General features: G+C 48.7%; 1 protein-coding gene across 6 annotated transcripts in view; it reads left to right on the top strand.

Moving 5' to 3' along the window:
* LOC130356858 (cyclic AMP receptor-like protein A) overlaps positions 1–12,762 on the top strand; it is a 738,932-nt gene that overhangs the window by 696,445 nt on the left and 29,725 nt on the right. Inside the window, exon 13 of one of the 6 annotated variants that reach the window (XM_056558912.1) lies at positions 6,412–6,454. The exons of the other annotated variants lie outside the window; for them this stretch is intronic. Coding sequence (XP_056414887.1) covers positions 6,412–6,447 — 36 coding nt within the window. The 3' untranslated portion in view covers positions 6,448–6,454. The remainder of the gene's footprint in view (positions 1–6,411; positions 6,455–12,762) is intronic. 6 annotated transcript variants of the gene reach the window in all.

Here is a 12,762-nt window from a genome sequence, read left to right as displayed (position 1 = left end):
GTGCGTGGTCTCGCCTGGCGGCGTCTCCTCCACCTTCTGGGGGACTCATCCTCAGTGCTAAATGATAAGGAGTATGAGGAAGAACACAGAAAAGTCCTCGTCCTCACTGGCAGATTCTGAGTCGGAGGCAAGTAAAGCGTATGCCTCCTCCACTGAAAATGCCTGGCGAGCCATCGCCTTTTTTCTACAGTGGCGGGGGGAGGGGAAGTGTGTTGTGTGTTTGGTGTATACTATATATAATGGCGTGTGATTATAAAAAAAATAGGGCCTGGGTCGCTCTGATAAAACTGCGACGGACCCTTGAGGACCTATTACCCTGCACTACAGACACTTCTTCAGCCCTGAGGACACAGATCTTCATGGGGGGATCCCTGGCTCCTTCTCTCAGCTCTGGCCACTGACTGAACTCTGTGGGCGAGCAGAGCTGAGAGAGGGAGACATAAACCCCTCCTCTGCCGGCTGCTATTAGTCGTCCGACCAATAGCAGCGCTCCTGGGGGGGAGGGGGGGTGACGGGTTCGCCACCTCCCCCAGCTACAGGAGGTGATTGGCGGATACACCGCCGATCACCATCTTACTCCGGGTCATCGGATCACATGGACCATATGACCGGAAATGCCGCAAATCGTCGGTGTGAATTCACCGACGATTTGCCATGATCACTGACATGGGGGGGGGGACCCCTCTGGGCATTGTCACGGGATTCCTGCTGAATGGTTTCAGCAGGCATCCCGGTCCTTAAGTACCAGGGAGCAAGGGTGTACCTGTACGCCCTGGGTTCCTAAGTGGTTAAGGTCCTTCAAGGGCAATTGTATCTAGCAGTGCTGTGAACTAACGCCTTAACCCCATACTGCTTAATGGTATATTCATATGGTGCTGTCAAATCATGGTTTATTTCCACAATTACTGTAAAACTGTGAAAATTTTGCTGTAATCACAGTGATAAACTGCAATCTGTCTGCACCCTGTTAATATTACTTGTCATTGTCTCTATGAATGGAAAGCTGAGCAACGGCCCCTTTGGGAGCTGCAATTGCAGTCTTCTTGATTGTCATCAAGATTGTCCTAAGGGTGCTCTAACATGCAGCACTACTAGCTGTGGCTAACACTTCTGAACCTGGTAATTCTAGGCAGAACCTGTACTTGTACCTTTAAACAATAGCAAGTCAGAGTGCATCTTGCAACCCCAGTGATTAGGTGTTCTGGGCAGCCATGGGGCCAGAAATAAACAAGGTATGATAGTTGGAAGCCTTGTCTTTGTATATATTGGTAGTCATGTTACCAGATTATTTAGCGCAGCTCCCATTAAAGTGAATAGGAACTGTGCTGCATTAACCCATAGGCAACACAGTGTACCAGAGCCAAGGCTTCCAGCTTCCGTACATGGTTTGCCCCTGCTGCTTTACTGGCCCAGACAGCTGCCTGGGGTGCGGGGTATCAGCATCCGAAATGACCAACAATTGATGGCCTATCTTGTGGGTTATAAATACATTTTACCCTGGAAACCCCTTTATGCTTTTTCTTGTTTGTTTAAAGGGGAAATGCTCTTTAATGACTACCATTTAGTAGTTCTATCTTAAATTGTTCTCACCGTAGAATGAGTTAAATCTTTTCCTCAGTCAGTTTTCATCCATCTTCCATCTGAGCTGACTGATAAATAATTATACTTCACAGTCTTTCCCATCTGGAGAATTAAGCCGGTTAACCCTATGCTACTGGACTATCCATAAATCATTATTTTCTGCACTTCTGATTCATTAGAAGGCTTTGTCCAATTTATATGAGCAGAAGATTGTGCATAAAAAGAAGAAAATATTGTCCACCTAAAATAACAGAATATTCATAGCAAATTTTCTCCTCTTGTTAGGCTCTAAACAATTAAGAATCATCGGGTATCTATCTATGTTCAAAATATGTGATAAATACACAGTCAATTACTTCTACATAGGATTTCTTACGTAAAGTAGCATAATTGTTCAGCTCTGTCATAAAACAATCCACAAGATTTGAGCTTTTTTCTTATAGATAACATTTCTCATAGATTATGTATAGATTTATATTTCAGTAAAGACGAGAATTTAAGAATTTGTCTTGTATGATTTTTCACAACAAAGAAGGATCTCCCATTTGATGTGCAGGTTGATAACTGATTTTATCTGCGTTTTAATTAGATTTCTTGGTTTTTGTTATATATTTGCCATGTTTGTACAATACATATTTTACCTTACTTGTGCAGCATCTTTGATAGTAAGTTACTTAGGTTCCCTTAACAGTGTTGTGCCATAAAGTACCATACAATGCAGTCCACAGAAATTACCCAATACATTGCATTGGTGCCCTCCAGAGTACTTACCAGAGAGATGCCCCCAGAGGGGCTGCCACACAGATGCCCTCATACTGTGACACACATGTCCTCATAGTATTTGCCTAAAAGGTGTTTCCATACAGTACCACATCAGTGTACCTACCACAGAAATACCCACACAAAATGCCCTCCCAAAGTGCCACTATACTTTTTAACAAATACCACCAAGGTGCAATAATAGAGTTGACTTCCTACAGTGCGAAAGATGTATCTATATCCACTGCTAGGGTCATCTAGGAATGTTTTCCCCATCGTCATGACAGCACCACCTGAGAGAGACTCAACCCCTAGGGACAGGAAACCTTGGAGAATAAAAGGAAGTCCCCTCCTCTCCGTCCTCAGTGGTTTCCTGTCCCTATGCGAAGCCTGGAGAGGAGCTCTGTCTCAGGTGGGCTCCAATATATTGCTTAATGGCTGGGGGATTCCTTCCATGCTGGGCCCCTCAGTATAGGTGTTTCAGTATCCTCATATGAACCCTGTTTGGGGTCTCTAGCAGGGGGCTCACATCTTCCGAATTTTTTTAAATTCACACCCCTTCCCCCTCTCCCCTCCACCGGCAGCTTTGCGCTCTTACCACTGAAGATGATCCCGCCGCTGCTGTACGTGAGTGGGCTATGGCCGGGCTGTCGGCTATGGGCTATGTCCCCGCATCTGAGCGCGGTTGCGCGGATCTCCGTAGGAAGGCTGCGGCCTGTGTGGGGGCGGAGTATGGCATTGTCACTTCAGAGGAAGTGACGGTGCAGGAGGAAGCCGGAGGTGAAAGGGAGGCAGATGTGACATCACACATCGGACCTCCGGCACTCAGGAGGTGGCAGTTTTAAAAGGAAACCTCTGACTGCCATTCTGTCTCCTGTTGTTAGCTGGGCAGCCATTCTACACCTGTCCAGCTTTTGGAGTGTTGTTTTTTTTCTGTGATCCAGCATGAGTACCAGTTGTACAACCTGTGGTGTACTCCATCTGACTCATCTGCAAATACGCCATCTATGGTACCCGGTGGTTTCTGAGTGAGTGTATCTTTTCCATTAATCAAATTTTTCTCTTAATTGTGGTCTTTTTGGTTATTTTCAGCAGGGTGATGATGCACCTAGGAAACCTACCAAAAAGACAAAAAATCGTGAATGTAATATGTGTAAAGAAAAATTACCTCCGGAATACGAAAAGGCCTCATGTCAATCATGTATCAATAAGTTGATTACTTCTGAGGTTCCAGCCTTAGTCCCGTCACTTCTTGCACAGATGCAGGATCTTACAGGATCTGAAGAGATTCAGTCATCTATTCAGAATTTAACAGCGACTGCAAAACCTATAGCTGTTTATACTGCTCCTCTTCCCACTGTTTCAAATGTTATTACAAATCCAGTAGCATTAACTCAATTTTATTCTGAGGAAGGAGGTATTATTGTGCCAGATATGTTGGACTCAGGAGAGGAGTCAGAGGAAGACTCTTCAGGGAAAGCGTTGTTTTCCTTTGAGGATACTGACCAGTTAGTGAAAGCTGTATGTTCTGCTATGATTATAGAAATACCCAGGGAACCAAGGTCAATTCAAGATATTGGCCCTCATTTACCAACAGCATTCCGACTCTTTTTGACAGGTTGTGCGCCTAAATTCTGAATGTGCGACAGAAAAAACCCGACAGAATCAGAAACACTCAGAGTGAAAAATGAACCCTTCAAAATGGGTGTGGTTTTTGGGAAAAGAGGCGTGTTCCCCACATTTCATCAAAAATGTGAATTTTCTGGGAAGAAAACCTACACTTTAAAGCATGTATAAAGTTTCCGAAAGCAGAGTAAATTAGTAAATACCATGGGAAAAAAAAAGGTCGGAACAGCAAAAAACACAACAAAGCCTACACTCAACTATTAGTAAATCAGGGCCCTTATGTGTGAGGGTCTTGACTCAAAAAAGCATAGAGTATTTCCTATACACAAAATTATTTGTAAAGTTATTCTTAAGGAATTGGAGATCCCTGATAAAAAGACTTTCATACCTAAAGCTATTAAAAGAAAATATCCTTTTGCTGACACAGAAACCAAGACTTGGGATCATCCTCCAAAAATGTATGTGTCTATTTCCAAAATCTCCAGAAAGGGATCTCTTCCATTTGAAGACCTCGGGATCCTTAAAGGGGTACTCCGCCCCTAGACATCTTATCCCCTATCCAAAGGATAGGGGATAAGATGTCAGATCGCCGGGGTCCGGCTGCTGGGGACCCCGGGGATCACTGCTGCAGCACCCCACTATCATTACTGCACAGAGCGAGATCGCTCTGCACGTAATGACGGGCAAAACAGGGGCCGGAGCATCGTTACGTCACGGCTCTGCCCCTTGTGACATCACGGCCCGCCCCCGTCAATACAAGTCTATGGGAGGGGCGTGGCGGTCGTCACGCCCCCTGCCATAGGTTTGCATTAAGGGGACGGGCTGTGATGTCATGAGGGGCGGAGCCATGACGTCACGCTGCTCCGGCCCCTGTATTGCCCTTCATTACGCACAGAGCGAACTCGCTCTGTGCAGTAATGATGGCGGGGTGCCGCAGCTGCGATCCCCGGGGTCCCCAGCAGCGGGACCCTGGCGATCTGACATCTTATCCCCTATCCTTTGGATAGGGGATAAGTTGCCAATGGCGGAGTACCCCTTTAAGGATCCAATGGATAAAACAATTGATTTGTTTCTTAAAAGAACACGGGAAGCCTCAGGGGCAGCTTTAAAGCCTAATGTTGCAGGAACTTCTGTTGATAGATCTATTTTACTTTGGTTAGATCAGTCAACATCTAACATTCAAAATAATGTACCACGGGAACAGCTCTTATACTCCATTCCCACTATCTGTAAGGGGGTAGCCTTCTTGGCAGACTCCACCTCAGACACCCTAAGATTATCTGCTCTTGCTGGGGCCCTATCAAATTCAACTAGAAGGGTGTTGTGGTTAAAATATTGGCCAGGTGAGGTCTCCTCAAAAAACAAATTATTCGCTATCCCCTGTGAAGGGGAGCATTTATTTTAATCTGTCCAATCTGATTTGCTTGAGAAAGTAAATGATAAAAAGAAGGGGATTTCCCTTTGCCTTTGGGTCCTGACGTAACCAGTCCTTTAGGTCTAGGGCAGGGGTCTGCAACCCGAGGCTCCGGTGCCACATGCGGCTCTTTTACTCCTTTGCCGCAGCTCTGCGAGTCTGTCCCGGGTCCCGGTCACCCTCATTCCGGGACAGTGCAGTGTCTCGGAATGATCTGAGCCTGTGAGCCGCCGTCACGGCGTCGTCGGTTTACTTACCTGCCCTGGTGCCATCGGAGCGGAGTCTCTTCTTCTGGGGCCGCGCGGATCCTCACTGTCATGTGACAATGTAACTTCACATGACAGTGACGTCGCCGGCCTGCACCTCAGTTGAGGAGCGCCGCCGGGAGAGGAAGACGCCACGAGAGGAGCTGGTGAGTATGTAAAGTACATTACTCACTTGACAGCGGGGCGTTAACCTCTCACCCCGCGGCAGCTTTAATGCTGCCGCGGGGTGAGGGGTTAACACTACCGCTGCCATGGGGTGAGGGGTAACTTAACCCCTCACCCCATGGCAGCATTATCGCTGCCGCGGGGTGAGAGGTTAACGCTGCCGCTGCCATGGGGTGAGGGGTTAAGTTACCCCTCACCCCATGGCAGTGGTAGCATTAACCCCTCACCCTGCGGCAGCATTAACCCCCCTCTCCCCAGTGCATTAACCCCCCTCTCCCCAGCCCACCCCAGGCCTGGGCCCAAAAAAAGCCCACCAGAGGCCTGGGCCCAAAAAAAACCCACCCCAGGCCTGGGCCCAAAAAAAGCACACCCCAGGCCTTGGCCCAAAAAAATTATGATTATGATTTATGGTACACTGGGGCCCTGATGAATTTTCTATGGCATTTTGGGGCATTGATTATTGGGCAAGCAAATTTTGCTATAATTTCTAATTACGCCACTGTTTTGGACCCCTGTAGGCCAGTCATGGATAAAGGCAAGAAAAGAAAAATTTCTGAATTTCATATTGTTAAGTGAAAGTCCTTTTCTTTTTTTCTTCAGATTGACAGCTTACTGCATGATCCTGTGTATATATAGCATTAAGGTAAGAAACAATATATGCAGTGTTAGATTTGTTTTCAATGTCGCAATGGTTTTGCGGCTCACGTTTTTTTTTTTCTTCGGAAACGGGTCCAAGTGGCTCTTTTTGTCTTAAAGGTTGCAGACCCCTGGTCTAGGGGTAGGGGTGGAGGCCAGAATAGAGGGAGAAGCCAATCTGGGCATATGAAATTCTCTAAGAAAAATTGTGGCCTCATGTTCAATTAGCCCCAAACCTCCTCTAAAAAGCCAGGGTCCCAATGACGGGGTCCTGCGAGTGGGTGGTAGACTCACTGGTGAAAAAAATAGCAGGCAGTTCTCAGCTTCTGGACATCATTCAGAACGGTTTGCGTTGGGAGTTCTGCGGTCCTCCACCCACTTGCTTTGTAATAACCAGAAATCCTCTGGGGTCAGTAGGCCAAATTTATTTACAACAAGAAGTTCTTCTGTTAATCAAAATAAGGGGTTCTAGTACAGGTACCCTCAGGTCAGAAAAATCAGGGATTTTATTCCACACCATTCCTTGTAAAAAAAATAAATAAAAAAACAACAACACCTTTCTGGTAATAATAAATCTAAAACCCCTAAACAAATACCAAAAAATACCAAAGATTCAAAATGGAAACTTTGAAGTCAACAGGGAACTTACTTACAAAAATTTTTTCATGGCCTCACCGGACTTAAAGGACGCCTATTTTCACATACCTATACATCCGGACTTCCAAAAATACTTAAATGGGCACTGTCATCAACATTATTTTTTGATATGTTGTAGTACATATGTACTACAACATATCTCTAATATATTTTTTTATTTTTTTATTTTTATTAACATGTTCTAATTTATGTTTGAAAACTGGCCACTAGGGGTCTCCCTCCTAGTGGCCGACTGCAGGCTGGCATGACGTCACGCCTGAAAAAGGACTGATGCGGCCTGGCATCGGTCCTTTTTCATTCAGCCTGCGCTCACTCCCTGCCTATCAGACAGGTGAGAGCGAGCACATTGGCTCCCTGGCCTGACACGCTGGCCCCGCCTCCCGCACATGAATCCGCTGCTGCTGCCGCCCCTGCACGCCGCTGCCGGACTCTGCAGTATGTAAGTATGGAATAATAGAGCGGGGATCATGATTGTAAACGGGGGTTGGGGGAGAGCGGGGCTCGGGGTTTTAACAACGGGGGGCAGGGAACGGGGTAGTTCGCCAGCATTTATTGTTTTCAACACGGGGGGGGGGGGGGGATGCGCTGCAGCATTTATTGTTTTCAACACGGGGTGCCTCCAGCTGTTTTACCACTGCAACACCCAGCATGCCCTGACAGCCAATAGATGTCAGGGCAAGCTGGGAGTTGTAGTGGTGAAACAGCTGGAGGCACCCTGTATAGATTAAGTAAGGGCGGAAGTCCCCCCCAGCAGGCATCAGTGACGTGGTGCCTGCTGGGGAAGTCTGCCTGGTAGTGAGCACACTACCAGGCAGACAAAAAGGTATTTTTAATATAGTAAAAAAAAAAATTTTAAGCAGGGAGGGGGTTAGGGATAGATGGGCAATAGACAGGGACAGAAAAAAAAAAAAAGATGGTGGGATCTACCCTTTAAGAATTGCTGTACACCTGAACTCTCGCCTAATTCATGTTCAGTTTTGTGCCCTTCCTTTTGGGATCTCAGTAGCACCAAGGATTTTCACAAAAGTCGTGTCGGAAATGGCAGCCCACATAAGGGAAGAAGAAAAAATATTCATCCCATATCTGGACGAGTTTCTCCTGGTGGCGGGCTCAGCCTCAAAGGTACAGTCTTTTGTTTCTCGCGCTTTACATATTCTATTGGGAGAAGTCAACCCCATCTTCAACACAGCAAAAAGTATTTTTAGGTATTATTCTTGATTCTATACAAGATACATGTCACGATGCCGGCTGGCAGGTAGTGGATCCTCTGTGCCAGAGAGGGATTGGCGTGGACCGTGCTAGTGGATCGGTTCTAAGTCACTACTGGTTTTCACCAGAGCCCGCCGCAAAGCGGGATGGTCTTGCTGCGGCGGTAGTGACCAGGTCGTATCCACTAGCAACGGCTCAACCTCTCTGGCTGCTGAAGATAGGCGCGGTACAAGGGAGTAGACAGAAGCAAGGTCGGACGTAGCAGAAGGTCGGGGCAGGCAGCAAGGATCGTAGTCAGGGGCAACGGCAGGAGGTCTGGAACACAGGCTAGGAACACACAAGGAAACGCTTTCACTGGCACGATGGCAACAAGATCCGGCAAGGAAGTGCAGGGGAAGTGAGGTGATATAGGGAAGTGCACAGGTGATCACACTAATTGGAACCACTGCGCCAATCAGCGGCGCAGTGGCCCTTTAAATCGCAAAGACCCGGCGCGCGCGCGCCCTAGGGAGCGGGGCCGCGCGCGCCGGGACAGGAGAGACGGAGAGCGAGTCAGGTACGGGAGCCGGGGTGCGCATCGCGAGCGGGCGCTACCCGCATCGCGAATCGCATCCCGGCTGGAGGCGGTATCGCAGCGCCCCGGGTCAGTGGATCTGACCGGAGCGCTGCAGTGAGGAGAGTGTAGCGAGCGCTCCGGGGAGGAGCGGGGACCCGGAGCGCTCGGCGTAACAGTACCCCCCCCCCCTTGGGTCTCCCCCTCTTCTTAGAGCCTGAGAACCTGAGGAGCAAACTTTTGTCTAGGATATTGTCCTCAGGTTCCCAGGATCTCTCTTCTGGACCACAACCCTCCCAATCCACTAAAAAAAAGGTTTTCCCTCTGACCTTTTTGGATGCCAGAATCTCTTTGACGGAGAAGATGTCCGAGGAGCCGGAAACAGGAGTGGGAGGAACAGATTTGGGAGAGAAACGGTTGATGATAAGTGGTTTAAGAAGAGAAACGTGAAAGGCATTAGGAATACGAAGAGAAGGAGGAAGAAGAAGTTTGTAAGAGACAGGATTAATCTGGCACAAAATTTTGAAAGGACCAAGATAGCGTGGTCCCAACTTGTAGCTAGGGACACGGAAGCGGACATATTTAGCGGAGAGCCATACCTTGTCTCCAGGGGAAAAAATGGGAGGAGCTCTTCTTTTTTATCCGCGAACTTCTTCATGCGTGATGAAGCCTGTAAGAGAGAATTTTGGGTCTCTCTCCATATGATGGAAAGATCACGAGAAATTTCATCCACAGCGGGCAGACCAGAGGGCAAGGGGGTAGGGAGGGGGGGAAGAGGGTGACGGCCGTACACCACGAAAAATGGGGATTTGGAGGAAGATTCAGAGACTCTGAAATTATACGAGAATTCGGCCCATGGTAGAAGATCTGCCCAGTCATCCTGGCGGGAGGAAACAAAATGTCGTAAATAATCACCCAAGACCTGGTTAATTCTTTCTACTTGTCCATTGGATTGAGGATGATATGCAGAAGAAAAATTTAATTTAATCTTGAGTTGTTTACAGAGAGCCCTCCAGAATTTAGACAAGACTTGGGATCGGCATTTTTTTTGGTTAAAGCCACGATAGGAGCCACAACGGTAGAAAAATGTGGAATAAATTGCCTGTAATAATTGGCGAACCCCAAAAAACGTTGGATAGCACGGAGTCCGGAGGGGCGTGGCCAATCTAAGACGGCAGAGAGTTTGTCTGGATCCATTTGTAGTCCCTGGCCAGAGACCAAGTATCCTAGGAAAGGAAGAGATTGGCATTCAAACAGACATTTCTCTATTTTGGCATAGAGTTGATTGTCACGAAGTCTCTGAAGAACCATACGGACATGCTGGCGGTGTTCTTCTAGATTGGCAGAAAAAATCAGAATATCGTCCAGATATACAACAACACAGGAGTATAATAGATCACGAAAAATTTCATTAACAAAGTCTTGGAAGACGGCAGGGGCGTTGCACAGGCCAAAGGGCATGACCAGATACTCAAAGTGTCCATCTCTGGTGTTAAATGCCGTTTTCCATTCATCCCCCTCTCTGATGCGGATGAGATTATAAGCACCTCTTAAGTCCAGTTTGGTAAAGATGTGGGCACCTTGGAGGCGATCAAAGAGTTCAGAGATGAGGGGTAGGGGGTAGCGGTTCTTAACCGTGATTTTATTAAGACCGCGGTAGTCAATGCAAGGACGTAGAGAGCCATCTTTTTTGGACACAAAGAAAAATCCGGCTCCGGCAGGAGAGGAGGATTTACGGATAAAGCCCTTTTTTAAATTTTCCTGGACGTATTCAGACATGGCAAGAGTCTCTGGGGCGGACAGAGGATAAATTCTGCCCCGGGGTGGAGTAGTGCCCGGGAGGAGGTCGATAGGACAATCATAAGGCCTGTGAGGAGGTAGAGTCTCAGCTTGTTTTTTGCAAAAAACATCCGCAAAGTCCATATAGGCCTTAGGGAGACCGGTTACAGGAGGAACCACAGAGTCACGGCAAGGGTTACTGGGGACCGGTTTTAGGCAGTCCTTGGAACAAGAGGGCCCCCAACTCTTGATCTCCCCAGTGGACCAATCCAGGGTTGGGGAATGAAGTTGAAGCCAGGGAAGTCCAAGGAGAATTTCAGAAGTGCAATTGGGGAGGACCAAAAGTTCAATCCTCTCGTGATGAGATCCGATGCACATTAGAAGGGGCTCCGTGCGGAAACGTATGGTACAGTCCAATCTTTCATTGTTTACACAATTGATGTAGAGGGGTCTGGCGAGACTGGTCACCGGGATGTTGAACCTGTTGACGAGAGAGGCCAAAATAAAATTTCCTGCAGATCCGGAGTCCAGGAAGGCCATAGTAGAGAAGGAGAAGGCAGAGGCAGATATCCGCACAGGCACAGTAAGACGTGGAGAAGCAGAGTAGACATCAAGGACTGTCTCACCTTTGTGCGGAGTCAGCGTACGTCTTTCCAGGCGGGGAGGACGGATAGGACAATCCTTCAGGAAGTGTTCGGTACTAGCACAGTACAGGCAGAGATTCTCCATGCGGCGTCGTGTCCTCTCTTGAGGTGTCAGGCGAGACCGGTCGACCTGCATAGCCTCCACGGCGGGAGGCACAGGAACAGATTGCAGGGGACCAGAGGAGAGAGGAGCCGGGGAGAAGAAACGCCTCGTGCGAACAGAGTCCATATCCTGGCGGAGCTCCTGACGCCTTTCGGAAAAACGCATGTCAATGCTGGATAGGCCTTTTTTAAAGGTCGCGCAGAGGGCCTCATTATTCCAGGATAATTCTGAAGCAAGAGTACGGAATTGTACGGCATACTCGCCAACGGAAGAATTACCCTGGACCAGGTTCAACAGGGCAGTCTCAGCAGAAGAGGCTCGGGCAGGTTCCTCAAAGACACTTCGAATTTCCGAGAAGAAGGAGTGTACAGAGGCAGTGACGGGGTCATTGCGGTCCCAGAGCGGTGTGGCCCAAGACAGGGCTTTTCCAGACAGAAGGCTGACTACGAAAGCCACCTTAGACCTTTCAGTGGGAAACTGGTCCGACATCATCTCCAAGTGCAGGGAACATTGGGAAAGAAAGCCTCGGCAAAACTTAGAGTCCCCATCAAATTTATCCGGCAAGGATAGTCGTAGACCAGAAGCGGCCACTCGCTGCGGAGGAGGTGCAGGAGCTGGCGGAGGAGATGATTGCTGAAGCTGTGGTAGTAACTGCTGTAGCATAACGGTCAGTTGAGACAGCTGTTGGCCTTGTTGCGCTATCTGTTGTGACTGCTGGGCGACCACCGTGGTGAGGTCAGCGACAACTGGCAGAGGAACTTCAGCGGGATCCATGGCCGGATCTACTGTCACGATGCCGGCTGGCAGGTAGTGGATCCTCTGTGCCAGAGAGGGATTGGCGTGGACCGTGCTAGTGGATCGGTTCTAAGTCACTACTGGTTTTCACCAGAGCCCGCCGCAAAGCGGGATGGTCTTGCTGCGGCGGTAGTGACCAGGTCGTATCCACTAGCAACGGCTCAACCTCTCTGGCTGCTGAAGATAGGCGCGGTACAAGGGAGTAGACAGAAGCAAGGTCGGACGTAGCAGAAGGTCGGGGCAGGCAGCAAGGATCGTAGTCAGGGGCAACGGCAGGAGGTCTGGAACACAGGCTAGGAACACACAAGGAAACGCTTTCACTGGCACGATGGCAACAAGATCCGGCAAGGAAGTGCAGGGGAAGTGAGGTGATATAGGGAAGTGCACAGGTGATCACACTAATTGGAACCACTGCGCCAATCAGCGGCGCAGTGGCCCTTTAAATCGCAAAGACCCGGCGCGCGCGCGCCCTAGGGAGCGGGGCCGCGCGCGCCGGGACAGGAGAGACGGAGAGCGAGTCAGGTACGGGAGCCGGGGTGCGCATCGCGAGCGGGCGCTACCCGCATCGCGAATCG

Source organism: Hyla sarda, chromosome 2 (assembly GCF_029499605.1).
Source record: "Hyla sarda isolate aHylSar1 chromosome 2, aHylSar1.hap1, whole genome shotgun sequence".
NCBI lineage: Eukaryota > Metazoa > Chordata > Amphibia > Anura > Hylidae > Hyla > Hyla sarda.
The sequence above is the reverse complement of the archived record's forward strand: the minus strand, read 5'-3'. Positions and strand labels throughout refer to the sequence as shown.